This window comes from Chlorocebus sabaeus, chromosome 24 (genome assembly GCF_047675955.1).
Source record: "Chlorocebus sabaeus isolate Y175 chromosome 24, mChlSab1.0.hap1, whole genome shotgun sequence".
Classification (NCBI taxonomy): domain Eukaryota; kingdom Metazoa; phylum Chordata; class Mammalia; order Primates; family Cercopithecidae; genus Chlorocebus; species Chlorocebus sabaeus.
Genome location: NC_132927.1, coordinates 75,576,561 through 75,597,051, shown reverse-complemented (window position 1 = coordinate 75,597,051; position 20,491 = coordinate 75,576,561). Strand labels below are relative to the sequence as shown.

At 51.2% G+C, this 20,491-nt stretch overlaps 1 protein-coding gene across 5 annotated transcripts in view; it reads left to right on the top strand.

Annotated features, from left to right (window-relative positions):
- The window catches only part of BCL11B (BCL11 transcription factor B), a 104,455-nt gene that overhangs the window by 35,037 nt on the left and 48,927 nt on the right, over positions 1-20,491 (top strand). For 3 of the 5 annotated variants that reach the window (XM_007987793.3, XM_073011310.1, XM_037984476.2), the window contains one exon: positions 6,122-6,334. The exons of the other annotated variants lie outside the window; for them this stretch is intronic. In XM_007987793.3, coding sequence (XP_007985984.1) covers positions 6,122-6,334 — 213 coding nt within the window. The remainder of the gene's footprint in view (positions 1-6,121; positions 6,335-20,491) is intronic. 5 annotated transcript variants of the gene reach the window in all.

Below are 20,491 nucleotides of genomic sequence, written 5' to 3'. Positions count from 1 at the left end.
CAGTGAGCTGAGCCATGTGGCACACCCAGTCCCTGTCTGGTCCTGCCTTGGGGACCCAACCTAGACTTGCAGCTTTTCATGGTATCCCGCCTGTTCACTTACATGCTTGACTTTCCTTTCTGCGTTATGATGATGATTGTTGGTATATATTTACAATGAAATGGAAAACAAGTTCCAGTCATTGCTGGTTCCTAGACTTTCATAATTAAAAGTTAAAAAAAACTTTGGGAGGCCGAGATGGGTGGATCACAAGGTCAGGAGATCGAGACCATCCTGGCTAACATGGTGAAACCCCGTCTCTACTAAAAATACAAAACATTAGCCAGGCGAGGTGGTGGGCGCCTGTGGTCCCAGCTACTCTGGAGGCTGAGGCAGGAGAATGGCGTGAACCCGGGAGGCGGAGCTTGCAGTGAGCTGAGATTGCGCATTCCAGCCTGGGCGACAGAGCGAGACTCCATCTCAAACAAAACAAAACAAAACAAAACCTAAAAAAAGAAATGAAATAATACCTGTGGAGTGAAGGAATTTATTTTTTGAGTCGCCCCCACCCCCAAAGACCTGTGTAGCTCTGAAAGTGAGCAGATGAAGAAGGCTCCCCTAAAATTGTTCTTCTCTATTCCTGCTGTCTCAGCCACTCCCCCTCTATATCTCCCACAACCCACCCCCCCAAAAAAAAAGGAATTGAGAGAAAGACAAATGATGAGAAGGCCGGCCTTGTCAGGTCAACGCCCAGTACCTGTCTCATTTAAGGTAGCACTCCACTTCTTTCAAATAGGAAACTGCCAAAATGGATGTCATGGGCTGCTAATTAGATGTATTTTAACTGCAGGATCATTTTACCAGCTAATACTGTTATTATGTGCTTGAATGTGAACCCATGGTGGAGCTGTTAAAATATGAGCGTGCAGTCTTAGCAGACGGCTCTTGGAACTGTTGGGATGGGTGGAGGGGCTTTTCCTTACGGCTCTGAAGATCCCCGGGCCAGGCCCTGTGCTGAAGGTCTGCACCCTTTCAGCTTCTCAAGAGGTGCCCCCTGCTCTCCCGAAGACCATCTTCTCCTTGTGTTTAGACCAGGGCCTGAGCCTCCAGGAGGCCTGAGCTCTCCAGTGTCACATCCCCTCCCCTGTAGACATCAGGGTTCCCTCTGGACCAGCCTGGACGTGCCAGATGACCACAGTTCATGCCTACCCAGAACAGGCAGGCCTGAATCTCACGCATTGGGGTTTTCAAGTCTGTGCTGGCTTCTCCTCCATCTTCCCTCTGTAGCAAACCGGAAAAAGAATCCTAATTTCCCGTTGGGGTGGGAGAAGATGAGCTAGGATCAGGATAATGATTTTTAAATGCGAGCCAGGCATTTGACTTCATGTTATTTCTTTTCCCCCTCACCCTCTTAATACATAGCGTTTTTTTCTATCATCCTTAAGACAAAGTAGCTGGCAAAATATTTAAGTGATCAGAAAGAAATATTTTTATTTGCCCGCGTGCGAATTGGGTTATCTGCCTATCTTGTTTATGAAATTTGGCGCTGCCTTTCCTGCACAGTGCGTTCGCCTCTCAAATCTTTCCCGGCTCCCATTTCCATATTTCTGCGTGCTTGTTCTTTGTTAATCACTTGGCAAGCGCTTATTTGAATATTAAAAATTTCTTTAATCATCAAAGGCAGGAGCACAGTCTCATGAATATTCATATTTTTCCCCCTCCTCAGACTGAATTCTAGTTCATTACCCTGCAGTAAAAGCCAAACAGCCATCAATCGCCCTCATTACAGGCTCTGGCGTTTTGATTGGCTGCCTGCTGCCCAGAGCTTTTTTTTATTTTTTTAATTTTTTTCCCCTTCTCCTATGAGCTGTCTTGTACCTGCCAACAACCAAAAAAAGAAAAAAAAAAAATCAACAATGCAAGAATAAATTTCTCTGGTTGGAAAACAACTTTGCAAACTTGTCAAACAGTCCTTGTGGCTTGCTGCTGCCACCGCTGTAGCGTCCACCAGCGCCACCTCCTTCCCCCCCTCCCCGCGCTGTCCTTCCCCCAACCAAAAAATAAAAAAAAAAAAGAAGCCCAAGATAAAAGAGGAGGGGGAGAGAAAAATAAATAAATAAATAAAAAGGGAGAAACTTGAGCCTCAGAGATGAATATTTGTCAAGAGAGTTGACGTAAGTTTCATTTGCATAATGACTTTGTACTTCTGCATTAATAAAATTTGCATATGAAGCCATGTTAATTACTCCTGATCATGCTTTTTGCATTCATGCATAGTAATTTTCTCCGACTTGTGAGAATTAATGTCTTGGCATGGGGGGAGGGGGCGCGGGAACTGTCAGGTTCCCTTGCCAGTGTCCCTCACTCACGAGCGCTGCCTCCCTGGCTGTCTCCTTCCTTGATCTATGACTCATTTCTGCACTATCGGTAGGAGTTCTCAGCTTAAAAAAAAATGTATCAATTGAAAGGCACCAGTAGGGAGAAAAATACACGTCTCCTGCACAGTGTCTTCCAGACCACCTCACTCTAGCTCTGAACATGGAATCTGTAATCCTCCCATTTGGGAGGGGACGCCCCAGAGGCTTCAGGGGTGGGAAAGGCTCGAATTCCCCCCAAAACAGGGCTGGGGCTTTTCCAGGCGTTTTTGTGTCTCCACGCTTCTTGGCGGTGGGCGTGTTCGCTGGGTGAGTGCGCATGTGTGAGGAACGGAGCCGGAGCATCTGCAAAGTCCCTCTAGAAGAGAGACGGGTGACAGACCCCTGTGGAATGCTTAAAACCCGTGAGGGCATCAAGAATGAGCTTATCTATCATTGCCCTGTTTTGGAGCCTAAGAAGCGGGATTTTAGGGACCTTATATTTAGACTTTTTTTTTTTTTGTGCATAGACCTCCTAAGAAAGCATTTTTTTAGGAGTGTCTTGCAGGTCTTTGTAGGGTGATTTGCTGTGTTCAGAGCACATCCTCTTGCTTTCTTTGCTGAGCAGTGATGATGCCTTGGAAAGGACTGTAGGGAGTGGGGAAAGTTTCAGCATGAAAAGTAAGAGAATGATAGTGACTATTTGGTGAGTGTTTCCCGGATCCCTGGCTCTAGCTCAGGGCTGATCTGACTCTTCCTTTAAAGTTGAGGGAGCTGAGGCTCTGAGAAAGTGACTCACCTTCGGTCACGAGGCCAGGAGACTGCCGAGGAGGAATTTGAATACAGTCCTCTGGCTGTGAGGCCTGGGAGCCCTGGTGGCTTCCTCTGTGCCTGTGTGTGGGTGCATACCCTGTCCCCGGGTCTCAAGGGCTCCTTAAGTGCTTTCCGGATTTCCCAGCTATGCTTTTAAAGGCAAATAGCCCTCCTCTGAGGAAGGGTGCGGGCTGGGAGGTAGCCTGGGACAGGTACTGAGGCTGTTTTTTTTAAAAAATTAAGATTCACAGGATGTAAAATTGACCATTTTAAAGTGTACAATCAGTGGTTTTGAATCTGTTCACAATGTCTGCAGCCGTCACTCCTAAGTCCCGAGCATTGTCATCATCCCCCGAAGAAACTCCATATCCATTAGCCACCCCTCCCACCCCTACCGGCTCCCCCCAGGCCCTGGCAACCACTGCTCTCTGTGTCCATGGATTCGCCTCTTCTGAACATTTCGTATCCATGGAATTATGCAGTATGTGGCTCATTTCATCACTTTGGGCGTTTGCAGCAGCTTCAGATTTCTTGAGTTGCACCTTTGGGAAGGGCTCTGGGTTTAAGCTGCCCCATGGGGAAACCTCTCCCAGGGTAGAAGGTGCTCTGGGAGTCCCAGAGAGGCCCTGCAGAGCTTGGGATTAGAAGCCTCTCTCCTGGCTGCCCCGCTCCCCTGCCTCAGTTGAGCCGGCCCCTGGAGCAGGTGGACTTCAGCAAGGTCAGAATTCCTAGTGAGACTCTGGGGAAACCTGTCCAGGGCGGCCTAGCCTCTGATCCCTATGCAGGGAGCAAAATGCGGTGTGTGACATCACCTTTACAGACCCTGGCCTGAGCCCCACCTTGCATGTTTCCAGGAGAAGGGCGTGGCCAGATGCCTGCTTTCTACCTGCTCTGCAACTGTTCCTCCCGTCACGGAGGCAGAGTCAGCTCCTTAGCACCTGGGACATCCCTTACCAGGCCTCCAGGTGCTTCTGCTGGTTTCTCAGTCGTGATAAATGGTGCCGGCTGTGTCGTGGCCTCACCCAGAACCCAGGGACCGGAGCCTGGGATTGGCCTTTGCAAATTCCAATGGCTGGATTGAGCCCAGGGATCTCAGACTTCCACCCACTACGTGGCCCTTGCTCTGGAGATCCCAGGACCCCCGGTCACGTACCCAGCTGCCGCCCTAGAGGGAAGCAGAGCATTGTGGGCTTTGGGGACACAAGTGGGTTCCAGTCTCAGATCTCCCTGAGCCTCAGTTTTCCCCCATTGGAATGTGGATCTCTGCTGAGTGAGGTGGCCGTCATGACGATGGATGACCCAGAGCCCTCGGTGGTCTGCAGGGAAGGCCTACAGAGGGATTTGAGACCATGTGTGGACAGGATCAAAGGCAGCGTCTGGTGCTGGGAGCTTCAGGCTAGGGCAGGCTTCCAGGAGGAGGCGGGTCCTGACCTTCCTTGAGGGACGTCACTAAATCTAGCATGGCTTTCCCATCAGCATCTGAGGCTGAAACCGTTTACTGGTTCCTCAGCCACATCCTTCCAGGGCTATCCCCAGCTCAGAAATACCCTGGGCCCTAGGCCTAACCTAGTATGAGGTCTTTGTTGGCTCAGAGGGGTCCGAGCAGTGTTAGTGTTAGCTTTGACCTCTTGACGGGACACTGACAGCTTGCAATCCCTAAGCAGGGGGTCTTCTTAAATGCCCTGATGCCTTGATGCTGGATAACCCATGTTTTAGAGAAACCAGGGCTGCAGAGAAAGAACCCTGGTTCTGGGGCCAGACAGCTGGGGTTTGGATGGGGCTGCTGATGCCTGCAGTTTTCTGCAGTCACGCCATCAGCTTCCTGGTCTGTGTAATGGGTATTCTAAGCCACAGCCCCCGTCAGTGTGTTAGGAAGTTCAGTCCAATGAAGGCTGACAGGCTCCTGGCTCATGGTGGCTTGCAGGGTACCGTGGCTCTCCTTGCGATGGAGGAATCCATGTGGGGGCCCTGGAGTGGGCAGACTCCCACCCATGCAGACCTGTGCTGGGCCTCCCTGGCAAAGCCGGCTGGCCCCAGCTGCCCATCCTCTTGTTGACGTTTCCTTTTTGTCTTTCTGATGCTTCCCTGCTCAATTATTTACCCAGGGAATTTGGGCTTCTTCACTTGTGGTTTTGGCAAGGGCTTCACACAAATGTTTTGCCCTGGTGGTCTCTTAGCCATTTAAGATAAACGGCTAAATCAAACGCAGGCCTTGCTGCGGAGCTGAGCGAGCTGTGGGGCTGGGCAGAGGCGGGGTTGGCCCTGGCCCTGTGTCCTTGCTGTCACATGGCGGGAGGCCTCCCGAGCCAGGCCGAGACATTAGGAGGGGGTGAGCAGCGCCAGGGTTTTCTTGGGGTGTGGTGGGGGGTGTGAACCTTCTGAAGGGCACTGGGGCTTGGATACAGCATGCTCAGTGCTTGGGGCTGGAGAGAGCCCCCAGCTGGTGGTCTGCCAGGCAGGAGGCTAACGATGCCAGACACCTGGGGGCGGACCTGAGGTGTCCCGGGCCTGTACCAACAGCCCATCCTGATACAGCAAACAGGGGAGGCTCTGCGCTTCCCAGCTCTTCCAGGGAGGGGTAGCCCGAAGTTTTGGAAACAAATCCCCAAATGGAACCTGTTTGATTGCTCCAGAGGCCCCCACGTGGGGGGTCCTTCCTGAGAATGGGGCCCTGACAGCCCCCATTCACCCAGCCCCCTGCACGAGGCCCTCAGAGGCGGAGTCCTGCCTCCCCGACAGCCCAGCCTGGCAGCTGTGGAAACAGGGCCCTCCCCAGTGCCCCCTGCCAACCTCCCCAAGCCCATTCCCTCGCCTGTGTCCCGATTGCCTTCCCTGCAGGGCCTGGCACCCCGGGGGCCTCCCACCCCCGAAGGGTGGCCTGAGCCAAGCCCCACGCCCCGAGCCCCGTCCCACCCTGTGCCTCTCACACAGTCCAGGGCCCGACTGACCAGTCTTTTCTATTGTTTTTTCTCCAGGGCCGTGCAGGCCTGCCCAGCTGTCAGCGGTGGCCCCCATAGCTGCCTCCTCCCACCCTCACTCATCCGTGATCACTTCACCTCTGCGTGCCCTGGGCGCTCTCCCGCCCTGCCTCCCCCTGCCGTGCTGCAGCGCGCGCCCAGTCTCGGGTGACGGGACTCAGGGTGAGGGTCAGACGGAGGCTCCCTTTGGATGCCAGTGTCAGTTGTCAGGTAACAGACGACGCCGCGGTGGGGGGCGGGCCCCCGGGATGGCGGGTTGTGCCATGGGCAGCGCTGGAGCAAGGTGGGGACCCAGGGAGGAAGGGCAGCTCCCACCCAGAAGGTTTTTTGGGGTGCCAGGGGAAGTGGTAAAGAATGTTCGCTGAACTATGAGCCAGGGCCCGGTGCCCCTTGGTCAGGAGTCCCCCATGGTGCCCCCACCCGTTCTGAGAGTCTTGCTCCCAGAATGCATTCCCCAGCCTCCCAATCCCGCTTCTTTGGGTTGTTTAGCTACAGCTTAATTGGATAACACTTAACATCTGATATTTTCTTCTGCCCTTGCCACTGCCATCCCTTCCCCCACCCCAGACAACCCCCTGCCCCGCCAAGACAAGGCTAGGGGAAGATTCCTTGGTTGTCTGTGTACATTGCTGGAGCCGTCCAAAATGCTGAGTTTCTCTTTGGGAGAATGTGTTGCCCATTAGCTTTGAAAAAGAAAAAAAGTGGCTCAAAAGGAGCCTCTTAAAAAGCTGCGGCCACGAGAGGGAGTGAAACACTGTGGGGTGTGTGAGGGGTGGGGGTGGGGGCTGAGTACCTGCTGTGCGTCCAGCTCTGGGCCAGACCCAGACACAGCTGTTTGTGCCGACTCATCCCGCTCTCCTGGGAGGGCGGTGTGGCTGCCCATTCTACAGATGGGCGGATAGGGCAGTGTGGCGACACAAACTGGCCTCCTCTACATGCCCCGCCTCTCCCCAAGTGGAACCCAAGGTCTTGTTCTGCCTAGGGTCTCTGGGAATCCTTGGAGTCCCTGGGAATTCAAGGGCAGAGGCCCCTCTCACAAGTCTATCCCCCCAGCATCTCGGTAGGGCCTGGTGTGAAAGCACTGTGGCCACGCAAGCCAGGATGCTGACACAGACACATGTGGTGAGCGGCCGTGGCCTGGTTTCTGTGGCAGGGGCAGGAAAGGAGAGGGGGGGTGCAGAGCTGTGGCAGATTTGATTGGTCCCTGCTTTGTCACTAGGCATGTTGCAGGCTTTCTCTTGACTTGAGTTGTGAAAGGAAGACAATTTTTACTGGGCAGGTTTTGTTTTTAATTGAAGCTGTCCCCAGGGACGGTCCCTGTTGGAGTCACAGCTCTGCAAAAGGCCATGGCCACAGCTCTGTAAAAGGCCACAGGCAGCCCCTGCTCCAAGGTTCAGTGCTCCCTGGGCTGCAGAGCTCCCTTGTAGGGTGGCCTGGAGCCTTTAGTATACCCTCCCTGCTGTGACAGGTGGTGACATCACAGGATCTGGCTTCTAAGAGGGAGTTCTGGTTTCTTACTGGACTTGTGCCTTAAATGCACAAAGCAAAACCCAAAATCTCCTGGGAAGGAGTCGCAACCACTTGCAAAGACGCCGACTCCCTTCTCTGGGCTGTGCTGGTCCCCAGGTGCTCAGGGCTCCTGTCCTGGCTCAGTAGATCTGTTCTGTGAGTCTGCGGAAGGCCCTGCTTGCTGAGCAGGGGGTGCCTGCTCTGTCTGGGTGGTTGCCCTGCTCTCTTGGCTTCCTGTCATTAGCGCTGCAGCCCCTGCAGCTACTGGGGGGGCCGTGCTATCAAAGATCAGCCTGAGTGTTTATTACTGGACGCGGTCGAGTTCTGTGGTACAGAAATCTGATCTCGCCAGAGGCTCACCCAGGGCTTTGCTTAACCCTCTGTTGGCTCTACTTAGAAGTTGCTGAAGTAGATGAGACTCAGCTAGAGGACTGAGCCCTTCCCTCATGTGGCCAGGCCCGCTTAGCATCTTTGTATGGTGCTGAGCAGGAGCTGTTACCATCCCCATTTTGCAGATGGAGAAGCAAAGGCACGGGGAGGGAGAGTGGCTGGCCAGGGTGGCAAAACTGGGATTTGTCCTTGGCTGCCTCCTGAAAGGCCACCCCTCTTCCCGTGGAGCCACACTGCCTCTGTGACATCCACGGGAGGTCGAGTGAGCTTTCCACTGCCTTAGCTCTGGGGGACTCTGCCATCAGCAAGTCCTCATACATGCCACTAGGATCCTTATGAAGGCTGTTTATGGAGAGCCTGCTGTGTGCTGCATTCTGCTGGGCATTTGTGTGCCTTCTTGAATTTAACCCTCACAGCAACCCTAATACTTTACTCTCCTCACTTTGCAGATGAGAAAATGTTCAGAGACATTGAGTTCTCACAGCTCACATCCATCCATCCATCCATCCATCCATCCATCCATCCATCCATCCATCCATGTATCCATCCATCCATCCATGCATCCATCCACACATCCATCCATCCGTCCGTCCGTCCGTCCATCCATCCATCCGTCCATCCATGTATCCATCCACGCATCCATCCATCCATCCATCCATCCATCCATCCATCCATCCATGCAACCATCCATCCATCCATCCATCCATCCATCCATCCATCCATCCATGCAACCATCCATCCATGCATCCATGCATCCATGCATCCATGCATCCATCCATCCATCCATCCATCCATGCATCCATCCATCCATGCATCCATCCATCCATGCATCCATGCATCCATCCATCCATCCATCCATCCATGTATCCATCCACGCATCCATCCATCCATCCATCCATCCGTCCATCCATCCATCCATCCATCCATGCATCCATCCACACATCCATCCATCCGTCCGTCCGTCCGTCCGTCCATCCATGTATCCATCCACGCATCCACGCATCCATCCATCCATCCATCCATCCATCCATCCATCCATCCATGCAACCATCCATCCATGCATCCATGCATCCATCCATCCATCCATCCATCCATCCATCCATCCATCCATGCATCCATCCATCCATGCATCCATCCATCCATGCATCCATGCATCCATCCATCCATCCATCCATCCATCCATCCATCCATCCATCCATGTATCCATCCATCCATCCATCCATCCATCCATCCATCCATGCATCCATCCATCCATGCATCCATCCATCCATCCATCCATCCATCCATCCATCCATCCATGCATCCATCCATCCATCCATGCATCCATCCATCCATCCATCCGTCCGTCCGTTCATCCATCCATCCATCCATTTATTCTTTAGCTTGAAGCCATTTGGAAGGCCCCTAGCTTGTAGCACTGTGCACACACAGGAAGAGTCGGCAGGGGGGTCCCTGCCCTCTTGTAGCTTGCAGTCTGGTGGTGGGGAGGGCAGAGTGGGGACCTGCAGAAGGGGAAGGAGGAGCAGGGAGGGAGGGAGTGGCGGAGGTGGGATTTGATCCCAGGCTGTCCATCCAGCACCTGCCACATCTTTGGCTTTGGCTCTTCATCTGGCATTAAAGGCCTTTTTAGATTTTACGCCTTGAGAGCTGCCAGGACTCAGAGCCTGTGAGCAACCAATGCTTGATTGCAGTGCTCTGGGAGGGGCGTGAGGAAGGGCAGTGTCCTGTTCCTGGGGTTGGGACTGCAGGAGGCTGAGCCCCTAGGACTGCTCCAGGAGACCCTTCTAAGGGGCCTGTTCTTACCTCCTGCCCTCTACCACCATGTCCAGTACAGTTTTGTTTTCATTCGGTCCCAGTTCATTGGCCCGCACCAGCTTGCACCACCATGTTTCCCGATCAATTTCAATACCTGAAACTATCCTATTCTGGTGTTTTTTTGTCCCTTTGTGGTTTGCGTCCCTGGCACTGGGCTGTTTGCTTAAGTGTTTTTAGTGCCTGTTTAATTAGTAGTTGGAATGGAGTCATTAAGTTCCCAGTAGCCCGTTAGGAAGAAGCAGGCCTTTGTAAAGATGGAATGGGCCTGCCGTCCTTACTTGATTTTGTCCCTTTTCAGATCAGGATGCGCTGAACCCATCTCTTCAAATTAATACGGAGAACCCCAGTGTAAACGTGTTTCACACAGGTTAATTGTGTGCCTGTTACTGCATCTGCAGTTATTTATAGAAGGATGTGATTTTACCGGGGGGGTAAAACCACACAGGTATGTGTGTTTGTGCACATCCTGGGCTGGCAGCATCCCAGGTGGTCCTGCCTCCCGAGACCCCAAGCCTAGACCTCCTTCCAACGGTCGCAGTGCGGAGAAGGGACTCGGGGATCCTGACTCTTTTTGACTCTGCTGAAGGAATGTGGGGCTTTGAGTCTAGGCATTCCTGGGAACTGAAATTTCTTCCCTGAGAAATTTCACATAGAGGATTTGGCACAGTGGCTGTGGGGTCAAGAGCCTCAGACTGTGGTCCTGGTCTTTGCTTCAGCTGGCCAGAGGCCCTAAAGAAGTCATTGCCTCAGTTTTCTCTTCTGTAAAAATACATCTTTGTGTGTTTATGCGTATGTATGCAACATTTGAAAAGGAGGCTTGTGTTATTTTCTGAGACAGGTCAGCGTGGAGCTGCTGTGGGTGGAGTGAGCATGGGGCTAGCTAGGTTCCCAGGGCAGGGCGTGGGACATTCAGAGAATGGCTTGGACACTCTTGGGCTTTGTGCCCCGCATGCTGGAACCCTTCCCTGTTCTGAGGCTTCCACAATTGGAAGGCGGTCATCAAGTGTATGAGATTGCTTGGGGGTGAAGGCTGTTCTGCCCCGCGTAGTCATTTCCCCTCTCCATTCCTCAGTTTCCCCATCTACAAAATGGAGCTACGGATAGGACAGGCTCTGCAGGGTCGTTCTGGGGATTGTGTGAGATCATCACACAATTTTGTGGGCCAGGTGCTGAGAACAGCGCCATGTGCCGAGTGAGCCCTGTCGAAGTTAGAGTCCATGCACGAGCCGAATGGATTTCACAACACTGGGACTCCGTCAGGTCTCGTGGCAAGCTGGATCCTCGCTTTCCATTCTTAAAAATATTTAGCCTCTTGGCTGGCTCAGATCATGTACCAGCTTTGGGAGGTGGAATAGGAACTGAGACACTTCATTGCATATTTAAAAGCTGCAAATGGTCATCAGCCACAGTGATTAATACGTGTACTTGGTGAAGTTCAAGGTCTCATGCAAGAACACACAGCATCCCAGCTCAGGGAAGTGGAAGTGTTTGGATTTAATAGAGGGAGTCAGTTGCAGTCATTAGTATATGCTGAAATCACAGGGCAATCTTGTAAAGTTAAATTCAATTTACTTTTCTACTGAAATTGTGCTTGCTGTGTTATTTAACTAGTCTGGGGTTTCTTGGCATGGGTTAAAGGGACAATAAAGATAAAAGAATACCTGTAAGTAAATAGTAGGGTTTAACCATAGAATCTATCCTTTTCTCCTCCTTCAATTATATCCCAGTGTTCATTTTGTGTTGGTTTTATAACCAGAGCCGTCCAATGGGGCGCCGTGGATTAGACCACCCTAGCTGTGGAAGCCTGATGCAATTAATACAGTCTGCCTGGAAAGGGGCCTTATTTCTGGAAGTTTTATGTTAATGATATGGTCTGTGCTTTGCACATTTCATACCAGAACAAGAAGCAAGCTGTAGTTTCATTCTGGACTGGGTTTGATTAACACCGGAGGATCCATGGGAAGCCAAACGGTGATGCGGACAGAGATGGCAACCTCACCAGGCCCCTGCTGATGCGCCGCCTTGATTCTGGTGCAGGGGGTGCCAGAGGCACTGCAGGAGGGCGTTAGATCGGCCACTGAGATTGGAGGGAGGGGTGAGTATGGGGGTGAAGACAAAAAGAACCGTGTGAGTGAGCGTGTGCGGACAGCAGAGCTCCGTCATGGGAAGGTTGGAAAACGTGCTCATGGGATTCCCTTTGCAAAGTAACGTTTGTTGTTAGGATCCTTCTGGGCTAACCAGACAGGTCCCAGGGTTGATGGGGGCTGGCTCGATGTAGGAAAAAGGCTTTCAGGGGAGTTATTAAAAATTTAGAGAGTCATCTGTATGCCTTGCAATGTCTACATCGCCCAAGGGCCGGTGGTCCCAGCATCCGCAAACCAGCATTTACAGCGCTGTTGCTCTTCCCGCATGCAAGTGTCATTGATTCCACCCTAGCACCTGCCTGCTTCTTGAGGTCACATTGCTGCAGAGGCTGTCCCTGCCCGCCTGCCTCGAGAACCCAGATGCCTCTTTCTGTGACTGGAGGAAGTGCCAGGAGAAACCATGGAGAGCTGCAAGGCCCCCAGGGTGGGGGAAGCTGATTCTCAGAGTGCTGGAGGTAGCCAAGGGTGGCAGGGCTTGGTGGATGCCAGAAAGTCCCCTGTCCCACAGAGCTGGAAAGTGACATTTCCTACAGCATCAGCAAGGGCCAGAGGAGCTGAGGAGTTGGGGACAACAGAAGGGCTGCACTGTGGCTCTGTTGGGGGTGGGGCACCTACCAGCATGACTGTCCTTAGATAAAAGAGGCCCCAGCAAATCCCTGAGTGGAGATCGCTGCGGCCTCGCCAGATTCCATTTCACTCTCTGAGCTGGCCCTTCAGACGTTCTGAAGGCAGAGCTAAATCAAAGAATTCTGTTCAAATCCATACAAGATGTTGCTGTTTTTCTGCTCTGACAGGAGAGGCATTTGGAAGTGCAGTTTCTTTCTTTCTTTCTTTTTTTCCTTTTTTTTTTTATAGCTGTCTTAAAAAGGAGTTTGGCTGTTTAGCACAGCTGGTGCTCATTACATTATGCACTGGCAATAAGATAGCATGTGTAATTAATTTTTAATGCAGTGCTGGATGCAGCGCTTTCAAGCAGTTAGTGGATGTGAAGAAGCAGCATTGGCCATGGACATCAGAGACCTCAGAGCAAGGCAGCCCCGTTCTCCTTTAAAGGGACTTGGAAAGTGGCAGGGGAGGCTGGCATTGCCTCCTGTGTGCAGCGGACTGGCCCAGAAATGGGTTCTTGGGTGACCTGAGGTCAAGTCAATCTTTAACAATCCAAGACTAGGGATCCCAAAAGATCATCTCCTCCAACGCCTTCATTATATAAATGGGGAAACCAAGGAAGACAGTGGGGATGAAGCCATGACATGTGGGTGGCAGAGCTGACTCATATACCTGGGTCTGCTCACTAGGCCATACTGCCCCTCTTGAGTTTTTATTGAAAACCAGAAGAGGAAATTCGTCACCCAGTGGAAGACACTTAAAGATTGATCTCTGCCTGACCGTGAGGCTCAGTGTGAAACCTGCAGTGAGATTGGGCAGCAGGTAGAGCTCTGATGTTGAGGAGCCCCACGTTGGGCGCCTTGGACTTCAGCTCTGCTATCTGCAGTGGGAACACACCGGGCACATCCTGGGTTTGAGACTCTGGGGTTGTGCTTTGACAGCTGGCTGCCCCGTCCCCGTGGGGCTCTGTGGCGTGGATGCGTATTTGAAGTTAAATGTTATTGTGGACCCATATTAGACTGCAGGCATGGTGGGAAGCTCTAGAGATGGGGCCATCTCAGTCCTTCCCTTGCAGTGAATGGGTGTGAGTATGTGATCCCAGGCTAGCCACTTACTTCCTCTCTCCAAGCTTCAGTTTCCCCATCTGTAAAATGGGGACAGTGAAGTATTTGCTCACCATCCTTCCACTGGCAGGTCCCATGAACAGCCACCGTCTGGGTGTGGCCATAGCCCATGACCAGCGCCTGGGGGAATCAGAGGGGAAAGGCCAGTGGGAGGGCAAGGAGGGAGAAAGCTGAGCTGCTGGAAAGCCTTTTGAGACTGTAGCCTTGGGTACCCAGCACACCGGTGATGACTTAGCTCTTGGAAAGCCACTTGCCCGGGAGAGTTTCTTAGTATGAATGAAGGCAGAGGAAGGGCCAACATCATCAGCATTCCTGGGGCTTGCCACTGTTTGCTAAAGGGCCAGCTCAGTCCTAGGCATGACATCTCATTGTCATAATGCTCCCAAGAAGAGGCACTCCCCCACCCTTTTGCTTATGAGGATAGTGGGGCTCAGAGAGGCCACACAACCCACCAGGGGTCACACAGCACACAAATAGCAGAACTTGGACAGAGAGTCTCAAAACAGAGATTCAGACTCAGGTCTGGCCAGCCTCCCAGATGTGCTCAGAGCTCTCCCCTCCAGCTTCCCATTGGGCTGTAGTGGACAACAGAGAAGGAGCTGCTGGTAGAAAACCAGATCAAACTCCGATTTATTTCCTGGGAGGGTCCTGAAGGTCGTCCTTCATGCACTGGTCATCCTTGTGCCAGACCCTGGGCTAGACTGAGGGATCCGGAAATGGGCATGACAGGGTCCTTGCCCTAGAGAACTCACCATGGTGGAGGTGCCCCATGGAGGGCCTCCTCACTCAGTGGATATGAAATGCATGTCTCCATGGCGCCTTTCTCTATTTGAAAAAAATGAATAAATTGGCTGCCGCCCGGGTGCTCTCTCCGTTATTGCTATGGCGCAGCTCAGGAGCAGATCTCAGGATGGAGAGGTGTTCCGCCTGAGGACAGCTTGTCCCTGTGCTAACACTGCTGAGCACAGGGGTACCTTCTGCGAAGATTTTTACCTGAATGAAGCACAAGTGGGGCCTGACTGCATTGGAATCCACGTGATTATCGGTGTGGTTTTGACTCTCATTTTATCCAAGAGTGCAGTGGGCCCACGGCTGGTCCGTAACCGTGTGTTATGTGGAAGAAGTGAGAGAGTAATGGGTTTTCCATGAAAGGTGGTGCTGCTTCTGGAAACGGGGCATACACATGTTCATCCTCATGGAGTAGCGCTGTGTTAAACCGAATTGTGTGAACTGAGGGTCACCTGGACCACTCTTGGAAAATGCTCCTGACCCCCATAGGGTTCCTTTCAGAGAATCTGTGTTCTCTGCACCTGCGATCAAATGTGTGCCTAAGCAATTCTGGTCCCTGGCTCCCACCACCCTACCCTCTCCACAAAATGGTAGACATGAGGGACAGGTAAGGGAACAGAAGAGATCTCTTTGCAGATATTATATTTTTAAAAAATGGTCCTGTGTAATAAGCAGCAGCTAAGGAGACAGAAAGACAGTAGATGAGGAGAGTGCCGATATCTTCCATGGGGAAAAATGAATGAACTGAAAGAGAATATTGTTTTTCTAGAATACAGAAAGCTGTCCTCTCACAGATCAGCTGGAATTCCAAGGTGGATTACGGACTTCTTCCAACTCCCACTGACAGTGTTTCTTACTAGGCAAAGGGAAGGGCCACTTTTTCCGAAAGGGGAAAAAGGCTTTCAGACAAAGCTTGGACCAACCCCTGAACTGCACATTAGCTCAAGTGACCATGCATACTTATATTCCTAATTTAAATAATTATTTATGTCAAATACTCATTGTGAAATTTGAAAATGTGGTATTACATTTACATCAAATAAAGTTTACTTGTAGCAGAAAGAAAGAGAGAAAGAAAGAAAGGAAAGGAAGGAAGGAAAGAAAGAAAAAGAAAGAAATGAAAGGGCTGGGCTTACGGGAGCTGGGAGGGTCGGGAGATCTGCTGGGGTTTTACCGCTGGGAAACGTGAGGCCGAGGGTCCAGTCCACTGTGGGCAGTGACAGGTGTGGGTGTGGTGTCTTCTGGGAAGGGGCCTGCTGACTCCAAGCTTCCTCCAGCCCTGACTGGACGTAGAGGGAAACAAAGTCACCGATCCTCAGTCTACCAGAAGGCGGTTTTGACCTTGAAGAAGAGGGCTGGAGCATAGGCAAGATTTTCTCATCCGATCACCTCCAATTGGGTTTTGGGGGTCTGACTGGGAGTCAGGGACTTGGCATGTGGTCCCACACCAGCCTTGACCAAGTCCATTTCCTCGACCAGGCTCATCTCTGTGTCTCCAGTGGCTGGGGCAGGGCTGAGTCCCAGCAGGTGCCCAGGAGATGCTGGGGGATGATGAAGACCCAGAAAAGGCGGTATCTACACCCATGAGAGAAAGCAGAGGAAACACAGAAAACGCTGCTAGCCACATTCTCTTATGAGCGTCCTCCTTGTTTTTGTACACAGGGCAGTGGAATCCATTTTTTTTTCCCGCGTGAAAGAAATCACAGCCCTTACGAAAGCTTGAAGTGTTCTTTGTTGTTTTTATGGTGGCGGGAGAGGGGAACCAAATGTACTTGACTTTTCAAACCTGAGAGCAGGGTCGGGGTGGAGGGGCTGTGTTCCGTGTGTATTTCACAATTAAACCCAAATAGTCTAAACCATGATAGATAGTTTATTCCAACATAATCAAGGCTGGTCACTTTTACCCAAAAAGAAGTGGGACAGAACCCTCGGTGGGCAGGGGCCCCTCTGTGGGGCCCAGCGTTATGCCAGGGAAACCAGATCAAACTCAGATATGGTCCCTGAGAGGGTCCCCCAGGTCTTCCTTCATATGCTGGTCATACATGTGCCAGACCCTGGGCTAGAGTGTAGGGATCCAGAAATGGGCATGACAGCGTCCTAGAGGAACTCACTGCGGTGGGGGTGCCCCAGGTGGAGCCTTCTCTCCCAGATCTGAATTTGGGCTTTCCAGGCAGCTCCTTTCATAGTTCACAGGTGAGAGGTGACAGGACCTGCTCCTGGTTTTTGCAGATGCGAATTTGTTTTCCTTGCGCATCTGGTGGACGGCACAGGCGGGATTTGAATCCAGGCCTCCTCGAGCCTGCGGCCCACGTGGACATCCTGCTCCTGTCCTTGCGTCTGGCTCCTGGCCTGCCCCTCCCAACCGGCCTTGTACCTGGCAGGTGTGAGTAGGAGCAGCCAAGGGAGAGGAGTGAGCTTGTGAATCACGGAGCTGCTGCTGGGCCAGCCTGAGCCCCGGGTAATTAGAACGCCAGTATTGTATGATTCTCAAGGAAGGGATCAGAGGGCTCAGGACTTCTCCAGGGAGGTGAATGCAAAAATGGAGTCACTACCTGCAGAAACGGGGGCCGCTGGAATCTTTTCATAAAACCGGACATTTTTAATTATTGCCTTTGTTAAGAAGTGAGGAATAGCTGGTAGGGCGAGGCCCGCTGGGTGCGTGAGTCTGCTCTTGGTGTTGTATTTAACCAGTCCTTTCTGACTCAAGTTCTTTTGCATGAATTTCCTTGCGTTTTATTAGCCAGCTCAGTTATTAGCATTTTAATCTTAAAAAATACCATTGATCAAGGGTCCACTCTGTGCTGTGGGCTTTCTGTGTATCTCCAGTGATTCTCACAATGCTTCGATTGTGAGTTTTTAAAATTGTGGTAAGATAAACATTAGATTTACCATTTTAACCATTTTTAAGTGCACAGTTCGGTGGCAGTAAGTACATGGCAATTGTTTTGCAACCATCACCACCGTCCATTTCCAGAGGTTTTCCATCATCCCAAACAGAACTCTGACCCCATTAAACACTAACTTCCCATTTCCCCTCTCCCCAGCCCCCCATTCTCCATTCTGTCTCTCTGAATGTGACTATTCTAGGTTCCTCAGGTAAGTGGAATCATACAGTGCTTGTCCTTTTGTGCCTGGCTCATTTCACTTAGTATAGTGTCTTCGAGGTCCATCCATGTTGTAGCATGTGTTACAATCTCCTTCCTTCTTGAGGCTGAATCATATTCTTTCGTATGGATAGACCACATTTTGCTTATCCACCCATCCGTAGATGGACAGTTGGGCTGCTTTTGGCTATTGTGAATGGCACAACTAAGAACATGGGTGGACAATAATCTGTTTGAATCCTTGCTTTCAGTTCTTTTGGGTTTATACCTGGAAGTGGAGTTTCTGCATCAAAGGGTAATCCTATATTTAAATTTTTGAGGAATTGCCAGACCGTTTTTCACGGTGGCTACACCGTTTTACATTCTCACCAACAGTGCACAAAGGTTCTCATTTCTCTGCATCCTAATCTGACTGTTGGGTAATTTTAGTGTTTTTTGGACAGTTGGAGTTGATAGCCAAGGAACCTGCCTCTCGGGGTGTGACAACTGTCCCAAGTTAGGTGGGTAATAAACCTGAGGGCGATTTGAATCCAGCCTCAGCTGGCCTGGGTGTGGCACCTGTAGTCACTGCCAGACTGCTGGGGGCTACCACCTTCAGTATATTTTAGTTGAGGGTCTTGAATCCCCTTTCTCTTGGAAATGGTTCCCCATGACAGTTCTCAGCTCTGTCTCCCAGGACAGCTTTTTTTTTTTTTTTTTTTTTTTTTTAAACAAATCTGAACATTTAGCTACCTTGATAGTTTGGGGAAGAAAATTCTAAAAATGGACCATTTCCTTTGTTCTTTCTGTTTCGTCTTCAGGGTGTTGATTTGAGTGTGACTTAGCAGAAGGAGCCCCGTATTTGGAATCAGAATCCCTAGGAGCGAGGTAGAGCTCACTCGGTGTCTTGTGCACGCTTTGGCCCTCTCTGAGCCTTGTGGGGTCTTCCTGCCTGATAGGAATCATCACACTGGTTTTGCCTCCTTGGCTGGGCTGGGAGGGACTGGGGACAGGGAATCTCAAGTGAGTGGCCTTGGGTCCTTTGTATATTGGGATGGTAATTGCAATGATTTTTATTAGTGGTTGTGTTTTCTCTCTATTGTCCTGTATTAGTGTCCCAGGGCTACTGTAGCAAATGGGTACAGACTGGGTGGCTTAAGACAATAAGAAATTGATTCTGTGGTCGGGTGCGGTGGCTCATACCTGTAATCCGCGCACTTTGGGAGGCCGAGGTGGGTAGATCTCTTGAGCCCAGGAGTTCAAGACCAGCCTGGGCAACATGGCGAAACCCATTCTCTAAAACAATTAGCCAAGAATGGTGGCATACACCTGTAATCCCAGCTACTGGGGAGGCTGAGGCATGAGGATCCCTTGAGCCCAGGGAGGTCGAGGCTGCCGTGAGCTGAGATTGTGCCACTGCACTCCAGCCTTGGGCAACACAGTGAGACCCTGTCTCAAAAAAAAAAAAAAAAAAAAGAAAGAAAGAAAGAAAGAAAGAAATGTATTCTCTCACAGTTTGGGAGGCCACAGGTCCAAGACGGAGGTGTCGGCAGGGCCGTGCTCCCTGATTCCCTGCCTCTGTGGGCACACAGCTTTCTGCTCTGGGTTTGTCTTCTCTTCTGAACAATTAAAATAAAAAAGACAATTGTCTTTGGATTCAGGACCCACCTAGACCATCCGGAATGATCTCCTCAAAAGCCTTCACTTAATCACACTTGCAGTGATCTTTTCCCCAGATAAGCTCACATTTACAGGTCCTAGGATCTGGCTGTGGCCCCATTCAGTCTTCTCTGCATGCCTCTTGCTGGATTCTAGGCCCTTCCAGGGCAGGAGACCCAGTTGGTCTGCTCGGTGAACTGAGGTCTGGGACAGGTTCAGGCACTTACAGGGGATTCCCCAAGTGTCTCCTGCATTGAACCTGGAGCTGGTTTTTGACAAGATGGACACATGTTCCTTTTTTCTCAAGAATGTGGTGATTCTGAAATGCCTGGCCCTTCGGCTAGCACTCAGACTTCTGTGTTTATGGAAGGCAGTGTGGTCACTTGTGGCCCCCAGCCCTGCCCCCACGCTGAGTCAGAACACAGCTATTAACAATAGCGCGGGGGGATGGTTTCAAAAAATCTGCAGCTGGGCGCAGTGGCTCATGCTGTGATCCCAGCACTTTGGGAGGCCGAGGAGGGCGGATCACGAGATCAGGAGATTGAGACCATCCTGGCTAACACAGTGAAACCCCATCTCTAGTAAAAACACACACACACACACAAAATTAGCCAGGCATGGTGGCGGGCGCCTGTAGTCCCAGCTACTTGGGAGGCTGAGGCAGGAGAATGGCGTGAACCCGGGAGGCGGAGCTTGCAGTGAGCTGAGATCGCTCCAATGCACTCCAGCCTGGGCAACAGAGCGAGACTCTGTCTCAAAAAAAAAAAAAAAAAAAACCAAAAAAAAAAACCCTGCAATAATTATTATGAGAATTAACAGAGTTGAATAGGTGCTAAAAATAACTGGACACACACTTGCCTATAATCCAGATTTTAAAAGAAAATATAATTATTTTTGTAAACTGGCTCTGAGAAGCCAGGAGTATTTTTAGTTTACATCTTCTAAGATATGGTACATGTTTTCAGGGGGAGGAGCTCGGAGCCCACTGGCATGTGATGATGTCACCAAGTCAGAGCACACCTGAGGCCTGTGGGGAGGGGGTGGGGGCAGGCGGCGGGGTCAGAGGTTAAGGAGCCCAGTTCTGAGTACCATTTTACTGAGCTTGTATTTGAGGAGAGGCGTTCCACCAGCCTACCGCGGCTTCTGTGGGTGCTGGAGCCTGGGATGTCCTGGCTACTCCTCATCTGGAAGCTGGTAGCATTGAGAGAACAGCAGCTGGTTCAGCTCAGAGGCCAGGGGGTGGGAGTT